Below are 21,564 nucleotides of genomic sequence, written 5' to 3' on the forward strand. Positions count from 1 at the left end.
AGACACAGCAGCAAGATACAGGAGTGGGTCTAGATATGCGGCCCCTAGAAGGCGGAACAAAAAGGCTAGGAGCGTGTTCAGACAGGAACAGGCAAGATACAGGAACGGGTCTAGGTATGCGGCCCCTAGAATGCAGAAAGAACAGGCTAGGAGCGTGTTCACACTGGCCTGGAAATACAGCCTCCAGGATAGGCAGAAGACAACAGGCTAGAAGATAGTTCAGACAGGACACAGTTCAGACACGGGAACTGATACCGCAAGGCAGGAAGCATAGACAGGACCTGGCACATCAGTGACTGGAAGCCAACTGACAGAACACTATGCTCAGGCATGGATTCCAGGGAGGAGCTGGGTTAAATACCAGGTGACAGACAGCAATAGGCTGAGGACGCACAAGGGGTGTGCCTGCAGCAGCTACAAGAAGCAGGAAGTGATCGGGCGCCGCCCTTAAGCAGCAGAAACAGAGGCAAGCAGACAGCATGGAGGGAAGCCAGGCTAGCAGACTGGACTGGAGATCAAGTGCGCGCTCTTGCACAGTGGGAAATGGACCACTATGCAAGGACGCCGCCAGATATGTTACAGTTATGAAATGTCCTATAAATGTCCTATTCTTGATCTAAGGGTACAGACTTTTAGCTGGGATGAATCTGCACTACAGTAAATTTATCACTTAAACATGAGCCATGTATGAAGGAGTCGGAGTCGTGGAGTCGGAGTTGGAGGTTTGGCTTACCGACTCCACAGCCCTGCTAACATGTCTGGGACTAACCTTGGAGCAAAGTCTGTTCCTAGGGTCTTTAACATACTTAAGGTCATTCTCAAATACCTTTTTAAGATATTCTGGGTTAAAGGGATTTTCTTAAAAGTTTGGAAATCCCTAAATTGCAGTGTAAAAATGTTTTCTTTAAAATGAGGATAATTCATTACCTTCTGCTAGGTTTACCCCCAGATCCTCCTGACATGCATCTCATAGTTTTCAATGTCAACCTCTGACTTTGGGGTATTACATAAAACCCAAACAACAGTCACTAAAACCAAAATACCCAAAAAGAATTTGGAAACAGGACAGAAAATCAGTATTTGGAGAAGCTGGTATTATAATCCAGTGGTTTATTTTAGCTGAAACCATCTATATCTTGGATGTAATTACAAGCTTTTCCGTATATCTGATTTGGTCACAATTTCTTTTTGCAATGCGTTCGAGACAGAAGAAGTCCCCTAGAAGACGATGACAGGCACAGACTGACTACATGGTGCTGCACAAGCTCACATTGTATTTCTACCTAATGCACAGTGTGCGCTGTCTCGTGGTATTGTGTCTGCGCTAGAGCGAATCATGTACGCCGTCCGTCAGTGCTGTCAGTCATGCCACGGGTTACTTGCATTAGCCCACAAAGAAAGTGGGACATTCTGTCCTATTTGGGGGCAGCAGGAGCCAAGTAAAATGATTGATAGGTTATAGGAAAAGACCTAGTTTATGTTGTAATTTATTCATTTTAATCTCTGCTAATTCTGGATTCATAATCTCTGCTAATTCTGGAGTCTTGCTCAATGATCGACATCGCCGACATGTGTGCTCCCACTAATGCTAACTCCTTCATTTATGATCGGGTAGAGTGCCCCGAAATCGATCTGCCTGCTCAGAGAGAGAACTGTGCAGCTGCACAGTTACAATTACACACCAACTTCTATCTGTCAATCGTAGAGATGAGTAAAAGTATGATCCCACTCAACCCCGGAAAAGTAGCATTAATCCTTCCACTTCCCTCCCCAGGAATCCTAATTTTACCCTTCATTCACCAGACCACCTGAGATCCTTATATTGACCCTCAAATGTCCTGGACCACCTGAGATCCTTATATTGACCCTCAAATGTCCTGGACCACCTGAGATCCTTATATTGACCCTCAAATGTCCTGGACCACCTTAGATCCTTATATTGACCCTCAAATGTCCTGGACCACCTGGGATCCCTATATTGACCCTCAAATGTCCTAGACCACCTGGGATCCCTATATTGACCCTCAAATGCCCTACACCACTTATATTAACCCTTCTGCCAAGAACACCAAGGATAGTAAGATTATCTCCACCCACACACTTTCCTAGAACACAGGTTACACTAACATTAACCCTCTCACTGTCCTAGACCACCTTGTTTACTGACTCCTCGCTGTCATAGACCACCAGGAATTCTAACACTAAACCTTGACTACCCAATTGAACCAAGTATATTGAACTTAACCCATCAGGGACATTTTTGTTTCTAAATTGCAGGTATTTTGTGCCGAAAACATTTTTTACAATTGAGTGTAATAAAGAATGTAGTACGTTTGGCTTTTTCGGGCTCTTTGTTTCCCTGCACATTGCTGGCTGCAGAATGAGTTAACTGAGAATCCATCAATGAGCTTGTTTTGACACTGAGTTTGTAATTTCTTTATCTGAGCTGAAATTTGATGTGGTCATACATCAGCTGAAATCAGCACAGAAAAAAAAACATAAAAAAGTTATAAACTCTCCCATCAGCTCAAACTCGCTGATGGATTCTTAGCTAACTAATTCTGCAGCCAGCAAAAGACAATGTCACACACAGGCTGTAGAAGGCAAACAGTGCAACCTTTTTATAAAACCCAAATGCTAAAAAATAATTTTAGCCCAAAATACATGCTTTTATGAAGGAAAATACCCCAAATATGTCCATATCCTTTAAGCCCTATCCACCAGGGATACAGACAACACCTCTTACTGCGTTAGACCTGGCTGCAGTTTAATTCTATATACATGGATGTTATGTGGCCCTGCATAATATCTGTCTGCTTTATAGCATATTATTACAATGATGAATATTAAGGGGCAGGTCCCCTTCCAGAAAATTAAGGTCCTTGGGTGCAATTTGTAATATACAAACAAACGGAGCTAAACTCACCATCCCAGGTCAAGCGCTGAGTTTCCGCTGTTGCTCCCGATGTCTTAAATTAAAGGGGTGTCCGGTCTAAAATTACAAGTCTACAGTCGCTCTTTATGACTGCAGACTTGTGGCTCCTCACATCGTGCGCACTGTGCACTGTGAGGATTCCCTGGTGCTAGGAGAGGAGAGGGCTTGACCGCTAGTGTGTGATTTGCATATATGCAGTCACATACCGACTAGACTGTATGCAAGTGTATTGAGCGAGGCCGGATACAGTCTAGTTGGAATGTGGCAGGAAGTATGCAATTCACCTACTTGCGGTCACATGACTGCTCACTTCCAATGCCAGCACATACAGTGACTGCAGACTCAGGTTAACAGCTCAGCAGCCAAACCCTGTGCTCAGCAGCGCTGGTCATGTAAATGCAACACCTCCATTGGTGCCGCTGAGCTCAATGATTGGCTGCTGCGCTGTTGATGTGATGTCAGTGATGCGATCAATATTAATCACGGGTTGAAGTGGTGGAGACTCAGCGCTGGAAACGGGGAGCGTGAGTAAGGATCAGTTTGGGTTACGTTATTCAGACATCTGTTTTTCATGTGCGTGTAGTGTCCGTGATTTTCACGTACAGAACATGTACCCATTATCATCTATAGTGCTGTGTTCTTTTCCGTGCTCTTTTTTTTGCGTACCGTATATCATTTTTTGATCCAAGTCATAGATCAAAACAGCTCAAGGCAAATCTATAGGTCCTGCTCATCTACAGGTCCGCTCACTGGTCAGTTTTTCCTGCCTCCACGGGTTACAGAATTCTCATTTCTATCATAGACTTATGGTCACAAGTGGAACCTACAGGTTCGTGATAATTAACACAAAGGGCCCATTTAATCCAAACATTTCCCAGGTTTTCTTTGTCTTATGTGGCATTTAAGATGGCGCACCGTTAATCCTTCTCTAATGTATTATTTATATGACTGAGCCACATTATATCCCAGACTGAAAAGATGAAAAGCGTCACCAGCCTGGTTGTGCACATTATTTAATTGTTTTGGATCACAGAACAGTCTGCTACAGAAATAATGTCCAGAGCTGGATCAATAAAGGGGGCTATTAAGAGCCTTTCACCTTATACATCATACATGTCAAACTCTGGCCCACGGGGTGACTATATTTGACCCCCGACACCAGAACCCCCACCCCTATGTGGGGCAATTATTATGTATGGAGGACTATGTGGGGGGCCCATTATTCTGTATGGAGGACTATGTGAGGCCATTATACTGTATGGAGGACTATGTGGGGTCCATTATTCTGTATGGAGGACTATGTGGGGTCCATTATTCTGTATAGAGGACTGTGTGGGGCCCATTATTCTGTATGGAGGACTATGTGAGGCCCACTATTCTGTATGGAGGACTATGTGGGGCCCATTATTCTGTATGGAGGACTATGTGGGGCCTATTATTATGTATAGAGGACTATGTGGGGCCATTATTCTGTATGGAGGACTATGTGGGGCCTATTATTATGTATAGAGGACTATGTGGGGCCATTATTCTGTATGGAGGACTATGTGGGGCCTATTATTATGTATAGAGGACTATGTGGGGCCATTATTCTGTATGGAGAACTATGTGGGTCCATTATTCTGTATGGAGGACTATGTGGGGCCCATTATACTGTATGGAGGACTATGTGGGTCCATTATTCTGTATGGAGGACTATGTGGGGCCCATTATTCTGTACAGAGAACTATGTGGGGCCCATTATACTGTATGGAGGACTATGTGGGGCCCATTATTCTGTATAGAGGACTGTGTGGGGCCCATTATACTGTATGGAGGACTATGTGGGGCCCATTATTCTGTATGGAGGACTATGTGGGGTCCATTATACTGTATGGAGTACTATGTGGGCCCATTATTCTGTATGGAGAACTATGTGGGGCCCATTATTCTGTATAGAGGACTATGTGGGGCCCATTATACTGTATGGAGGACTATGTGGGGCCCATTATTCTGTATGAAGGACTGTGTGGGGCCCATTATTCTGTATGGAGGACTATGTGGGGCCCATTATTCTGTATGGAGGACTATGTGGGGCCCATTATTCTGCATGGAGGACTATGTGGGGCCCATTATTCTGTATGGAGGACTATGTGGGGACCCATTATACTGTATGGAGGACTATGTGGGGCCCATTATTCTGTATGGAGCACTATGTGGGGCCCATTATTCTGTATGGAGGACTATGTGGGGCCCATTATTCCGTATGGAGGACATTATATTGTATACTGGTTTACCCGCGACTTTGTCCAAGTTTTTAATTTTGGCCCTCTGTGTGCTTGAGTTTGACATCCCTGCTCTACATGCTCCCTGCCCATTATCTGGTATATAGTCCAATACGACAGGACTCCTATTGTAAGAAGATCTCTGCGTCTATTCTCTTTTTTAATTCGTAATCTTAGTAATAAGATCATTTACTAGTTATTTATTTTTACTTGACCCTCAGCAGCATAATTAACATGGTAATTCTGTTATCACCGATCGTATTACCATTGATTTGGTATAATGTTATCCACAGCTGCCCTTCAGTGTAACATGGCATGCAGCCAAGGCTGCGGTTATATAATGACACTTCTGCAACATCCTTTTGAATGTGCAAAAAAGCAAATGCCATATTAAAAATATATTAAGAAATTAAATAATATAATCTCATTATTAGATTGCACTACCCCATAGGAGTATTACTAAATATAGTTAAATACTTACATTCCAGCTTTTTTAGGACCTAATAGGTGGCAGATTATAAAACCGTCTGGATTATACTGAATTTCTGGATAAAATAAAGCTACAAAAAGGGACTGCATATCATTGAGAGCTGTGGAGAACTATAAATCCCTAGCTGTAAGCTTAACATTACTGATAGCATTATATTAATAGGGCTTTTATGAAATATACATTAAAGAGGTTGTTGTTTTTTAAAAGCATGTATAGTGATATATTTTTTTACTTAGATAAATACAGTACAGACCAAAAGTTTGGACACACCCTTTCATTTAAAGATTTTTCTGTATTTTCATGACTATGAAAATTGTACATTCACACTGAAGGCATCAAAACTATGGATTAACACATGTGGAATTATATACTTAATAAAAAAGTGTGAAACAACTGAAAATATGTCTTATATTCTAGGTTCTTCAAAGTAGCCACCTTTTGCTTTGATGACTGCTTTGCACACTCTTGGCATTCTCTTGATGAACTTCAAGAGGTAGTCCAAGGAAATGGTTTTCACTTCACAGGTGTGCCCTGTCAGGTTTAATAAGTGGGATTTCTTGCCTTATAAATGGGGTTGGGACCATCAGTTGTGTTGTGCAGAAGTCAGGTGGATACACAGCTGATAGTCCCACTGAACAGACTGTTAGAATTTGTATTATGGCAAGAAAAAAGCAGCTAAGTAAAGAAAAACGAGTGGCCATCATTACTTTAAGAAATGAAGGTCAGTCAGTGCGAAAAATTGGGAAAACTTTGAAAGTGTCCCCAAGTGCAGTTGCAAAAACCATCAAGCACTACAAAGAAACTGGCTCACACGAGGACCGCCCCAGGAAAGGAAGACCAAGAGTCACCTCTGCTTCTGAGGATAAGTTTATCCGAGTCACCAGCCTCAGAAATCGCAGGTTAACAGCTGCTCAGATTAGAGACCAGGTCAATGCCACACAGAGTTCTAGCAGCAGACACATATCTTCAACAACTGTTAAGAGGAGACTTTGTGCAGCAGGCCTTTATGGTAAAATAGCTGCTAGGAAACCACTGCTAAGGACAGGCTACAAGCAGAAGAGCCTTGTTTGGGCTAAAGAACACAAGGAATGGACATTAGACCAGAGGAAATCAGTGCTTTGGTCTGATGAGTCCAAATTTGAGATCTTTGGTTCCAACCACCGTGTCTTTGTGCGACGCAGAAAAGGTGAACGGATGGACTCTACATGCCTGGTTCCCACCGTGAAGCATGGAGGAGGAGGTGTGATGGTTTGGGGGTGCTTTGCTGGTGACACTGTTGGGGATTTATTCAAAATTGAAGGCATACTGAACCAGCATGGCTACCACAGCATCTTGCAGCGGCATGCTATTCCATCCGGAGAATCATTGCTTGTGTGACCCTGGCCTTATTAACATATCCCTCTCCATCTTGCTGCTGAATCTCCCTACACTTAGCCTGATTGACAGCTCCTCAGTGTCCCTTCTCCCTGCTTAGATATCATACTGCTCAGTACAAGCAGCAGCTGCTAGGCTGGGTGGACACAGGCTGACTACACTTGGAATCATGAGCTCTCTCACAGTATAGCTGATCTCATAAAATGTTCATTTCAATATCAGGATTAGTCAGCTTATTTGAAATTGGTTTTCAAAGTAAGTACACGAGTCTCATCAGGTCTACGAGATCTATTAAGTAATATATACAGTTTATGTTGCTATCCCTGGTGACAGAGATGCTTTAAAAAGAAGAACGTCAGAGTATGAAGAGTTTAATTGAAATGTGTTTGCTACAAGGAAGCACAATGTATGAGATAAAGTGATTACCATAGAATAGCGCAGCACATGGCCGACTACTCATTTATTTGGTTGTTATTTTTCAGGTAATACAATTTCATGTCCACTTGAAAGGAAATTATTTTCAGCGGTAATGAAGAATAAATGTAATATGGCAGACGCACGTCTCGGCTGAAATATACTTTATGCTTAATTTCATGTAAACAACAATAGGCCAGAAATACCATTCAATGTCTGATATTAATTTATATAGAAGCATTCAGTATAATAAATATCGCAGATCGATCCGGCTGTGTCATTATAAGGCCGGATAATGTCAATTGTACTTACGTCTCAGTCATAGACTGTATGACCACATACTCCAAAAAATCAGCAAACAAACTGAAGGGGTTAAAATCTCTCATGTTAAAGGGGTATTCCCATCTCCAACATCCTATCCCAATATGTAGTAGGCGTAATAACTATAATATTATCAAATACCTCTAATTAGAAATGTAGTATAGTTCTTCTGATTCGCTATGTCGCTTACCCCATGTGCAGGGCATTGCAGTAGTTTAGGTATTAATGGTTATGACCACTCATATTGTGAAAGTTAGCAGTTTGTGGTCCTAACCATGGATACCGAAGCTCCTGCAATGTCTTGCACATGGGGTAAGCGGCATAGTGAATAAGAAGAACTATACTACATTTCTAATTGGAGGTATTTGCTAATATTATCATAACTACTACCTATTGGGATAGGATTTTGGAGATGGAAATACCCATTTAATTAAAAAGCAAACAGACTGCTATATACATGTATATAGTCCAGGTGTACCATAAATGTCTGAAAATGATGAATCTAATATTTTCTGACTTTTACAAATATCATGAAGAACAGTTGTTCAAAGGTGACACACAAGAAATGCTTCTTCACGGTACTTACCCCTTCCACATACTGCAGCATTCGGCGGGTGCTCTCCAGTGACTGAAAGGCAAAAAGAAGTGTATATGATTAGCCACACAAACATGTCTGGATAAAACTGGAGAATTTTAGATTCTTTTTACATTTTTTTAATTTTTACATTAATAAATATTTTTCTCTATGTGCTAAAAAATTATTTTTCTTTTTCTTATTTTGTGTTTTGCATCCGATTGGAGTTCTTTAGTGCCTTATTTAATTCATGTATCTGATATATAACAAAATTAACAAAGATGAACAAGTGAAATATTCTTTGCTAAATATTGGGAAGGAAGGGCGTCGGTTATCTGCCATAATAAAAATGGAGATGATAATGAAATTGACCCGTATTCACCTCTGCTTAATTCAGGACGTCGCTGTAGAGACCCACTTTAAGCTCCTCGCGATCAACAGGTTATATTAAGATAAGTTGATTTTTTTTGTGAATTACCCCTTAAAAGGCATATTCACTTTTACATTTTAATAGTCCACAGGCTTGCTCTACACCACATGACCACTGCAGCCAATCACTAGGTTCATCGGCTTTGTGTCATCTACATCAACATCACTGCTGAGCCAAATGATTGGCTGCAGTGGTCACTAGCTGTAAACATGACATCACCAATGAAGTCATATCAAGACTGGAGGCAGCAGTAGTGAGTCAGCACAGGGGCGACGGGGGGGCGGGGGGAGATGTAAGGCTGATTTTTAATATTTTCAGACATAATGTTTGCCACCCTTTACTAGTGGTGGCAGTGGGCCTGATTTATTCTGTGATTAAGTGGGAGTTTGGAGCTGTGTACACCATAAAATATATATTAAAAGTAATATAAAAATAATACCACTTTTTATAATAAAATAATAGTACTTTTTGTAATAATATACAAATAATACAGTTTTTTACAATAATATAAAAATAATACTCAGTTCAGAACACTATTTATGTTACCTATGTGTTTTAGGCCCTTTCTGACATGTGGGCATGACATCGCCGAAATGGAGCGTGGTATATAAGAAAGGGGGCACAGCCTAAATGCCATTCCATGCTCCAATATTTCTGAACAAATTTCTGGCCCAAGGTAAGCCAACTAATGTGTGGTGTAAACTTAGATTACAGTGTAAAGATGATCCATAATATCAAGCAGCACGGACCCCTGGGATAATGTGATGGAGTTTCCACCATTGATATATACGCTGCATTATTTCTAAATCCTCCTGCAGTTATATCAGCCAGATGAGAATGACATATAATATATATATATATACAGTGCTGGCCAAAAGTATTGGCACCCCTGCAATTCTGTCAGATAATACTCAGTTTCTTCCTGAAAATGATTGCAATCACAAATTCTTTGGTATTGTTATCTTCATTTAATTTGCTTGCAAAGAAAAAATACAAAAGAGAATGAAGCAAAAATCAAATCATTGATCATTTCACACAAAACTCCAAAAAAGGGCCGGACAAAAGTATTGACACCCTCAGCCTAATACTTGGTTGCACAACCTTTAGCCAAAATAACTGCGAACAACCGCTTCCGGTAACCATCAATGAGTTTCTTACAATGCTCTGCTGGAATTATAGACCATTCTTCTTTGGCAAACTGCTCCAGGTCCCTGATATTTGAAGGGTGCCTTCTCCAAACTGCCATTTTGAGATCTCTCCACAGGTGTTCTATGGGATTCAGGTCTGGACTCATTGCTGGCCACCTTAGAAGTCTCCAGTGCTTTCTCTAAAACCATTTTATAGTGCTTTTGGAAGTGTGTTTTGGGTCATTGTCCTGCTGGAAGACCCATGACCTCTGAGGGAGACCCAGCTTTCTCACACTGGGCCCTACCTTATGCTGCAAAATTTGTTGGTAGTCTTCAGACTTCATAATGCCATGCACACGGTCAAGCAGTCCAGTGCCAGAGGCAGCAAAGCAACCCCAAAACATCAGGGAACCTCCGCCATGTTTAACTGTAGGGACCGTGTTCTTTTCTTTGAATGCCTCTTTTTTTTCCCTGTACACTCTATGTTGATGCTTTTTCCCAAAAAGCTCTACTTTTGTCTCATCTGACCAGAGAACATTCTTCCAAAATGTTTTAGGCTTTCTCAGGTAAGTTTTGGCAAACTCCAGCCTGGCTTTTTTATGTCTTGGGGTAAGAAGTGGGGTCTTCCTGGGTATCCTACCATACAGTCCCTTTTCATTCAGACGTCGACGGATAGTACGGGTTGACACTGTTGTACCCTCGGACTGCAGGGCAGCTTGAACTTGTTTGGATGTTAGTCGAGGTTCTTTATCCACCATCCGCACAATCTTGCGTTGAAATCTCTCATAAATTTTTCTTTTCCGTCCACATCTTGGGAGGTCAGCCACAGTGCCATGGGCTTTAAACTTCTTGATGACACTGCGCACGGAAGACACAGGAACATTCAGGTCTTTGGAGATGAACTTGTAGCCTTGAGATTGCTCATGCTTCCTCACAATTTGGTTTCTCAAGTCCTGAGACAGTTCTTTGGTCTTCTTTCTTTTCTCCATGCTCAATGTGGTACACACAAGGACACAGGACAGAGGTTGAGTCAACTTTAACCCATGTTAACTGGCTGCAAGTTTGATTTAGTTATTGCCAACACCTGTTAGGTGCCACAGGTAAGTTACAGGTGCTGTTAATTACACGAATTAGAGAAGCATCACATGATTTTTCAAAGGGTGCCAATACTTTTGTCCACACCCTTTTTTAGGTTTGGTGTGGAATTATATCCAATTTGGCTTTAGGACAATTCTTTTTGTGTTTTTTTCATTGAAGACAAATTAAATGAAGAGAATACCACCAAAGAATTTGTGATTGCAATCATTTTCAGGAAGAAACTGAGTATTATCTGACAGAATTGCAGGGGTGCCAATACTTTTGGCCAGCACTGTATATATATATATATATATACACGCCCCAATGCACTCACCTCGTCGGCCAGCTGGTCCGCACGTCTCTGCATCTCTTCCAACTCATTGCGCATGTCAGCGTCCTCGGCCATCTTGATCTGATTTGTGCTTTGGGACTGGGGAGTTTACAGCGGGGAACAGCCTTAGACCTGTAAAGCGATAATAACCATTAATAATAAAGCATGGTGTTATAACCTCATTATTCATTCCCATGATGATACAGTTAGTGACGAGTATTTAAAGTTAAACATTAAGTAACGTGTCACAGACAAACCACAAATTATTTACTGCATCAAAATCTATTGGTAGCACTTACATTTGCTGGATACAAGGGCAAAACATGTCTATTCTAGTATATCTATTTCTTTAAAGGGAATCAGTCTCCAGGTTTTTCCCCCCAATCTGAGAGCAGCGTAATGTAGAGACAGAGACCCTGATTCCAGCAATGTGTCACTTACTGGGCTGCTAAGTGTAGTTTAAATAAAATCACTGTTTTAGCAGCAGGATATTGTCATTAGAGGACTAGTAAACCCGCTACTAGGTAGTCAAGCATATTCATGAGCTCTTGTGTAACCCTGCCCACACCACTGATTGGTAGCTTTCTGTGTACACTATATATGGGCAGAAAGCTGCCAATCAGTGGTGTGGGCGGGGATATACAGAGCTCAACATTCAGAGAACTGCTAGATCTGCAGCAGAGAAATCAGCTGCAGCTTTGATACAATCACTGTTATATCTTCTGCAGATCTAGCAGTTCTCTGAATGCTGAGCTCTGTATATCCCCGCTCACACCACTGATTGGCAGCTTTCTGTGTACACTGTGCATAGGCAGAAAACTGCCAATCAATGGTGGGGTGGAATTATACAGAGCTCGTGAATATGGAAAACTACCTGGCAGAAGGTTTACTAGTCCTCTAGTGATAATCTGCTGCTGATGAAACTGTGATTTATAAAAACTTCACTGGGTAGCCCAGTAAGTGACACATCACGGGAATCAGGGTCTATGTACAATATGCTGCTCTCCGATTAGAGATTCCTTTTAAAAGGCTGCACCGATATCTGTAGATAATTTTCTTCATTTGAACACATTTTCCCGTCATTACAAGTTACATTTTCTTCCTAAAGTGCCTGTGGATGAATGGCCACCCATGTAAGCCAAGTACAACTAGCACTATAAGCACAGTAGATGGTCTTATAGAGAAGCTTTCCATACTCACTTATAGAGTCCCGGAGATTCTCATTGTGGGACCCCCTCTATGATGGTCATATAACCCCATAGGGCATATGGGGACCGATTACCCACTATAGGCAGAGGCGGACATACCAGTGAGGTGGGCCCCTTACCAAGAGGTATATGAGGGCCACATCTACCTCCAAGCAGGTAGAATTGTGGTTTATGCTGAGCTATTGGACTGCAGAGGGCCCATATATTGTTCTTACACAGGGGCCTCTACTGTCTGTGTCCACTGCTGACTGTGTGGCAGGGGGTCAACCGAAAACAACACTATTACTGGCATACCAAAAATGTACTTTTGGCAAATGACCGGCTAGTAAAAGTTCACATATTCTTTTGCTAAGAGAATTAATTAGTAAGGTCTCACTGTCCAGCTCCTAAACCAGTTTTGAAGTAAACCTATGTGTCATCACCGAGAAATCAAGCTTTGAAGCCACATGCAAATTAGCCTGCAAGTGCATGGGGGCATGTCGAAGAACTCAGAATACACTGACACGCCCCCAAATGCACTTCCAGGCTAATTTGCATCTTGATTTCCTAGTGCTGGCACATGGGATTACTTCAAGACAGGCATCATTTTTATTGCTGTCCTAGGAACTATAAAGTCATACCAGTAGGAAAATCATCCTGATAGGTTCACTTTAAGCAGCATTTACTCACCAGCCTGCCCCTTTAATATATATATATATATATATATATATATATATATATATATATATACACAGCTGAATCCCAGTGGCTACAAGTAGATACAATCTCATGCCAGTGAAAGGTGGCTATGAATAAGACTAAGTCCTTGCAGCTGCCCATAAAGCCTCCAGAGATGCCATACACTTCTGTGTATACTTGGTCCGTAGACCATAAGCCGCATACGGTTACAAACCAGTCAGTTGGACGACTGCAGGGAAGCCATACTGGATTTAATTTCCTGCCTTTGCTGAACATTGCTTCTGCATTGTGGCAAATATAAGTAAATAAAGACCTTGAAGACACCTGTGTTCTTAAAGGGGTATTCCCATCTACAATCCTATCCCAATATGCAGTATATTAGCAAATACCTCCAATTAGAAATGTAGTATAGTTCTTCTGATTCGCTGTGTCACTTACTCCATGAACAGGGTATTGCAGAACCTTAGGTATCCATGGTTAAGACCACTAGCACACTAACTGTCACTATATCAGTGGTCGTAACCATGGATACCTAAGGTCCTACAATGTCCTGCACATGAGGAAAGAGACATAGCGACTCAGAAGAACTATACTACATTTCTAATTGGAGGTATTTGCTAACATTATTATTACACCTACAACATATTGAAGATGGGAATACCCCTTTAAGCTTATTTACCACATCATCACTAACATCAGTCCCTGTCTATAATGGGTATCAGCATCTCAGACACACACAAGGGAAAATTAATTAAAGCTCCTATTAACCTATCAGTACATTTTCTGGAGTATGGAAGGAAACTGGAGAACCCGGAGGAGACCACACAAGCCCTGGGAGAACATACACACTGCATTCAGAAATTGCCCTTGGTCGGATTTGTTCATGACTTTCACGGTGCTGACACGATGGTGCACATCGTACAAGGACAAACATGGGATACTCTGTAAATACTTGAACAGGATATAATAAGTGCGTGCCTGACAGCTGTGCGGAGGTAAACATGGCCGAACAATGTACGACCGGGGCCCTAAGGCTACAGACTGGAGTGCACATTATGCTTATGATGGATTGACCTGCTCTATAAATAATACAACCCCCACATGTACTGAGAGCTGTACGGCTCGGTGACAATTATGCATTTATCATCAAGCTAATAAAAAAGACACTTAAAGGCAATGGACAAATTTGACATGAAAAAAAGAATTATTCGTGTGTTAGTTGTTACTTATTCTTAATAAAAAAAAATTCAGGCTACACTCCTCATTTCTTTACTCATTACCAGATCCCCCGAAATACAGTTTGCAGTCTGAAACAAGTGTCAAATTTTTCTCTCAAAGGAGTGTCTCTCCCAGTAATATAGGCTGGACGTGAGGTCTGTGTGTATCCAGAGTGCTGCTGTTTTCATGATTGTAAATACTCTCCGCTCTCTCCACTGCAGATCTCTGTACAACCCCCTCCCTGCTGCTATCTCTAAGACAAAGAGGAGGGAAGGACAGCAGAGAAGCCTCAGAGCCAGGAACTCTGACAGATTTGGATCAGTTTTGCAGATCACTCAGCTACATAAATGACTTAAATATCTGCAGCGGAAAAATATAGAAATTTGTAATGAAGATTCTTCAGAAACAGGAAAATGGGCATTCCCTGTGTGATATCGCTACCTGTCACTCAACAACTCAGTGAAAAAGTGGATTTAATGCTAATTTGGGGCTAATACTCCAGCCGCTGAACTCACACCCGATGGGTGGAGGACATGGTGATTGGCCTGGGCGCTACCACCGCAGAGAAGAACTCCAAACTGTAAGAATAAAAACTGCTTTATTCTTGCAACGCGTTTCGGAGCAGGACTTACTCCTTCAGGCATAATACAAAGAAGGTAATTTATCCCCTACATAGGGGTCAGAGGTGACATATTCGCAATATTATCAATCATTGCTTATAAACAATTGCTAAAATGTATATAAATCTAAAAACTATAGAAGATAAATACAAACATATTTTAAAATCAATACCAGGACATCACAAATTTGCTACTATTCAATAGTTGCCCTGTATTTTCGATAGTTTCATTCAATCCTTCTGGTACAAGAGTAGATTAATTTTATATCCAGTAGAATTCCTGATTAAAGAAGCACTCCTCCTCCTCCCATCAAAATTGTTATCCTCTTAATATATTGCAGTCATCATATTATACAGCACTGTGTACTTACAACTGCTCATTTTGCCTTTCTACCCAGCTAATTCTTCTCTTTTCCATTAGGTCTGTTACGGATCCGGTTGGTGGAACCTCTGTGCTGCGGTGCAAGGAGGGACCAGAGGGGCATGACTAAGTATCTACTCGGCCCGAATAAGGTCGCACAGCGGCTCAATCGACTCCGTGAACCAGGGAGGAACCGAGCAGAGGGACCAGGTGCCACTCTGGGACCGACCTTGTATGAGAGCAGGTGACTCCCTCGGGTCAGAAGGCAGGAACTGATCGGCAGGCAGGCAGACGGGTGGTCCGGGTAGACAAGCAGGCGGGCACAACAGGTAACTGGCAGGTGCTTCCAGGCAAGCAGGCACAACAGATAGCTGGCAGGTGCTTGCAGGTACGCAGGCAGGCGGGCACAACAGATAGCTGGCAGGTGCTTCCAGGCAAGCAGGCACAACAGATAGCTGGCAGGTGCTTGCAGGTACGCAGGCAGGCGGGCACAACAGATAGCTGGCAGGTGCTTCCAGGCAAGCAGGCACAACAGATAGCTGGCAGGTGCTTGCAGGTACGCAGGCAGGCGGGCACAACAGATAGCTGGCAGGTGCTTCCAGGTAAACAGGTAGGCGGGCACAACAGATAGCTGGCAGGTGCTTCCAGGTAAACAGGCAGGCGGGCACAACAGATAGCTGGCAGGTGCTTCCAGGTAAGCAGGCAGGCGGGCACGGAAGGTAACAGGCAGGTGCTTCCAGGTAAGCAGGCTGGCGGGCACGGCAGGTAACAGGCAGCTTCTTCCAGGTATGCGGGTAGGCAGAGACCTTAGGCTATGTGCCCACGATGCAGAAATGCTCAGGATTTTTTCCTGAGCGTTTCTGCATCTCCCTGGCAGAAAAAAACGCATGCCGGAGACTTTTTAGGACGACGCGCGCAGCCCCTTTAAGAGGGAGGGAGAGCGCGCGCCCTAAGCACAGAGCCAGGGAAGCTGCGTGCACCAGCAGCAGCTGCAGGGAGGCCGGAAGAAGCCGGAGCAGGACCGCGGCAGTAAGGGGGGCGGCGTCTCTGCCTGGCAGGGGGCAGAGACGCCGATGCTACAAGGTCTCATATGACATCATATGATTAAAAACTGACTAGCTGAATCCTTTAAAGCTCTATGTAGAAACAGGAGGTAAATTTTTCTTGCGTGAGTCATGACTGCAAAAGTCCCTGGCAGTGAGGAGTTGAGTCAAGAGTTGAACAGTGGGATGAATCATGCAGGGAAAAGAGAAGAATTAGCTGTGTAGAAAGGCAAAATGAGCAATTGTAAGTACACAGTGCTATATAATATGATGAGTGCAATGTATTAAGAGGATAAAAACTTTGATGGGAGGAGGAGGAGTGCTTTTTTAACCAATTTCTGAATTCTATTTGGAATTTGTTCAGGAATGTATTACTGTATATATCAACACTATATTAGAAGAAATTCCTGACCACATTCCAAACAGATTTCAGCTAAGATTCCTTAAGGTATTACACTTGAAGAAGCAGTAAGTCCTACTCCGAAGCGCGTTGCAAGAATAAACCAGTTTGTAGCCTTACGGTTTGGAGTCGTGCACAAACTGAAATACTTTTTTATTGAACATTTTACTAAAGTTTTATTCAGCCTACACAATGCTCAAATGCAGACATATTTCTCCAGGCTTCATAGTTTGCCTCAATAAGGCAGATAGATAAACTCTACCAGTCTGGTGTCTCAGATTTGTTTTGGTGATTGCTTAGACCGGAAACAACTGAAACAATCATTCACCTGTGGGAAGTATTAGTGCCGCTCTGTTCTTTTCAGACACTGGACACAATCTAGCCAGCAAAGATGGATATTGAAAATGGTCCAGAACTCCGGCCAGCTTCAGAGGTGCTCCATAGCAAAGAGCCTGTAAGCACTGCCCTCCTTGCTTAGGAGACCGGCCACCACTGATAGACTGCAGAAATAGCCGGTATCCTAGGCAACAAGTACTAAACTATAGAACGAAAAATCCCCCTCCACATTTTTAAGAAGGAGAAGATTTTTAATAAGAAGTCAATTGTAAAGTTTGTTGTTTTTACAGTTTTCAATTTTACCCACTTAGAGATGTAAGACAACTCCTTCATAGAGTAACTGTCATTTGAAATTTTTTCCCCATAAATCAACAGTGGGGGAGAAAATAAGTCACTTTGTAATACATCTTATCAAAGATATCTGCTTTCATTCTCAAAATACTCAATTCACAGGTAAAATTTGTCTTTAGCGAATACAGATTTCTCCATTAGTGAGATAGAAAGAAGGTGATTGTTGGTGCTCATAGTGTTCTATGCGCTTCCTTCCATAGAATTTAACTGTCATCTCCTAGCTCATTAATGGGAAAACCTGTCATTGCTGAATACAGATATATTATCCATGAATTAAAAATGAATGATCAGTCCTGGAGGTGCAAGAAGCAGATTTCTCTGTTAAGATATACAACCCCTGGCAAAAATTATGGAATCACCGGGCTCGTAGGATGTTCATTCAGTTGTTTAATGTTGTTGAAAAAAAGCAGATCACAGACATGGCACAAAACTAAAGTCATTTCAAATGGCAACTTTAGGGCTTTAAGAAGCGCTAAAAGAAATCAAGATTAAAAATGTGGTACTCAGTAAGGGTAATTTTTTTCAGACCAAGCAGAGGGAAAAAATTATGGAATCACTCAATTCTGAGGAAAAAATTATGGAATCATGAAAAACAAACACACAAAAGAACACTCCAATACATCACTAGTATTTTGCTGCACCACCTCTGGCTTCAATAACAGCGTGCAGTCTCTGAGGCATGGACTTAATGAGTGACAAACAGTACTCTTCATCAATCTGGCTCCAACTTTCTCTGATTGCTGTTGCCAGATCAGCTTTGCAGGTTGGAGCCTTGTCATGAACCATTTTCTTCACATTGGTTAAAGGATTTCTAGCCCTACAAACTGTTTCAACTAAACAAGAAAAGTAGTTGTCTTGTTGCCCTCACTGGTAATTGAAGCATTTTCTGTATGATCCTATGAAGTAATCTCCTACTAAACAGTTCCATGCTTGTCTGATGGCAGAATGTCTTAGCTTTTTGTCCTACTGCAGCTGTGGTAGATGGGAGGAGGTTTCTGCTGCAGTTTTCCTACAGAAACACATAGGACAGTAAGGAGTAGTCAGGAGACATGGCTGAGCTCCTGAAATGTAGAGAAGGATTCTTTATATATTCCTTAGTTAGAATTGTAATATGAGACATAATATGATAAAAAAATAAGAGAATAAGGGAGGAAATTCTGGGATGTTTGAATTTTCTGTGTTTATCGTTCCTTTAATTGAAAATATTGCTTTAAGAAAAGTAGATTCTACAAATGATCTCGTTCCACATGTGGCCAATCTCTGAACAAGCAAATTATTCCAATGTCTAAAACTTCAGAAAATTGAAATCTTTTAAAATTCCAACCTTTCAGCTCCACCCATTGTAGTAGAGGATTATGACATAGATATTTCATTATAAAAAGGGGCCTGTTGTAAAGCAAGATTGGAAACAGCAATCCTTTCATGCTGCACTTTATCCTTTTGATTAAAAAAAAATAAAAAATCATATTCTTATCCAGACATGTGGACTGCGGAGGTTAAAATGAGGCCGCATGACTTAATCAGATTGATGGTATTCCTCTCAGCAGTTTTCAGAAGGCTTTTTCTATGCACAGAACAATAAAAGTCTATGATTGTAGTGAAAAAAAAAATGAAGTAAAAAAACAAAATTGAGGAATTTTCTACACATATGAAACTAATGCAAACTGTCAACAAGACCCCAAAGCAATATGTCACATTTATAGTCTTCATGTATGTGCCAAAGGCATCAGTACAGGGTGTAATTGCCCGTTTTGCACCCTATTGCCAGATTCATCAAAGCAACTATATCACAATTCTGACATAAATCCCATTCAACCCCCAAAAAAATTTGCTCAAAGTGGAGTTGGGCAAAAATGCTGTCAGTTTTGACCAGTTTCAGCCAGCTCTGCCAAAATGGACGTACCCGGGGCGGGACAGCAATGCGCCAGGGTGTGGCAACACCTGCTTGTCTAATTCATGATGAGCTCCAGTGTGCCTTATGCCGCAAATATTACTCCAGTCTCCGACTGGAGTAAGATTTGTGGCAAGTCACATATCACTTTTCTGACTCGACCATCATTTAGAGAGGTTTGCATCTTAATTAAACAAGCACCTTTGACTCCAATATGCCCCTCATCAAGACCAAAGTGAACAACACCGCTCTAGATGAATTGGGGCCATTATGTTTACATCTCTGATCATGTTTTATATATTTGGTCACTTAACAAATGTATGGGTTTCAAACATTTACAAAATAAATATATTGGATGTGCTTATTGCGGTGACAGATATTTGTTGTAAATTTAATAGAACTTGTTCATGATTTGTCCTTTTCCGCCAACTTTTATTTAGACAATTTCACTTTTGTTTTTAGGATATATGACCAATAATATGGCTGCCATTACAGCTGTCACAAGGGGTGATCCGCAGCTATCTAAAGCCCCAATACACACATACCTGACGATTTCATATGGCCATCTAGTCTGTTTAATGGGAACCTGTCACCAGGTTTTCCCCATATAAAGAAGGGCCAGCACCTGTAATCCCTCATATACAGCTTTCTAGAATACTATATATGTCCCCAATGTGCTCTGCATAACACAAAAAATAGCTTTTTCCATACATTTCACAATGGAGTAGCAGCATGACAACTTATATATTAGCAACCTATACATTTTTATATTTCCATAGGTAACCAGTAATGCAAATATTTTACACAATGAAAGGGTTTTTTGAAGATTGTCATAATTTTGCTTAATCATTGAGATTTGATTGTGACGCACCCCTGGGCCTGTATCGCGCAGCGTTGCGCACGCGGGAGCTTACCCGGAGCAGGATCTGTTGAGGGTTGTAGTCTCGTGGCGGTGACCCGGTCCGTGCCCAGGGAGTCAGACTAAGTGGCGCTGTATTAGCGGTAGATGTTGTACGACTACGCCACCCGTTGAATGCAGCGAAGGAGCTGCCGCTGCAGGGCAGACCGCTGAGGCCGGTGGTAGGATTGTGCAGCGTGATAGTATCACCCCCAACGGGAGGGGTATGGCCTCAGGGCAGCCGACGTGGATGATGGGGGTAGCAGGAACCACTCGGAGACGGTACGGTGTAGTTCAGGGTCTTTACTGGTGACAAAGATAGACCCTCCCGGAGTACTGCTAGCGATTGGGGCCTGGTCAGTCCTTGAGCAGATGGGATCTCCCCTGGCCAGGCGGAGTTGTAGGCCTCCCAAACTAACTGTACTCTTCTGGCTACCTTGCTAGAGGCTGGTATAAGTAGCCCACGTCCCTGAGTGTACCGTGTGGTGCTCACCCGTATGGCCGGTGACTCGGGGCCTTCTAGTAGCTTCCGCTCCACGACGGCGGTGCTGGTCCCACGCGTGTGACCGTGCCTTCGGGTTTCTTGGCCAGAGGACCTGAAATCCCCTGCCGGGCGGTTTCTGCTGCTGGGTAAAGATTAGTCCCCACAGCCTCGGTCTCCGGGTCCGGTGATAGCTTCTCAGTCAGGGCGAGCTCTGCAGCTGCCAGCCCCTGACTCCTTGTAGCACTGCGCCCACAGAGCTCCTGATGTTCTTTTCCTATATCTGCTTCTCTTCTCTGTCTCTACTTCTTCTCTACTCCCCAACCCTGCCTCAGCCCTAGGTTTATATAGGGGAAGTTCTTCCCCTCCCAGGACTGGGCAGGAGGTGTGGCATGCACAGGATCCCTGACCAAGAGACCTCCCACCTGCTCTCAGACATAACATTGCTGTTACTGTGGAAACCAGACCCCTGGGGTGCCACAATTGCATATTCACAATGACACGTAATGTAATGTTCCTTTCCGCATACATTATTTCTCTATTAACGGTGAAATACCTCAGTTGGCAATTGCAAATCCACAGCTGATTTACAGGGATCAGCTTCCATTAACTCTTTATTTTACTCTTAAATTTCAGAGCACTATAAAGCAAGGCAATGACTGGACAGAATGGAGGAGGAGGATTTATCCAAGGACTAATATACTGACCAGTAAAATGACTCCTACATGTGGATGATATAAGTG

The 21,564-nt window shown here is 42.4% G+C and overlaps 1 protein-coding gene across 2 annotated transcripts in view; it reads right to left on the reverse strand.

The window, feature by feature from the left end:
- SNAP25 (synaptosome associated protein 25) overlaps positions 1-21,564 on the reverse strand; it is a 117,618-nt gene that overhangs the window by 46,996 nt on the left and 49,058 nt on the right. For both annotated transcript variants that reach the window (XM_073672230.1, XM_073672229.1), the window contains exons 2-3: positions 11,341-11,469; positions 8,385-8,426 (exon numbers count right to left, since the gene is read on the reverse strand). In XM_073672230.1, coding sequence (XP_073528331.1) covers positions 8,385-8,426; positions 11,341-11,412 — 114 coding nt within the window. In that variant the 5' untranslated portion in view covers positions 11,413-11,469. The remainder of the gene's footprint in view (positions 1-8,384; positions 8,427-11,340; positions 11,470-21,564) is intronic.

The sequence above is a fragment of the Phyllobates terribilis genome, unplaced genomic scaffold (assembly GCF_046119375.1).
Source record: "Phyllobates terribilis strain yellow unplaced genomic scaffold, ASM4611937v1 Scaffold_3__8_contigs__length_932513732, whole genome shotgun sequence".
NCBI lineage: Eukaryota > Metazoa > Chordata > Amphibia > Anura > Dendrobatidae > Phyllobates > Phyllobates terribilis.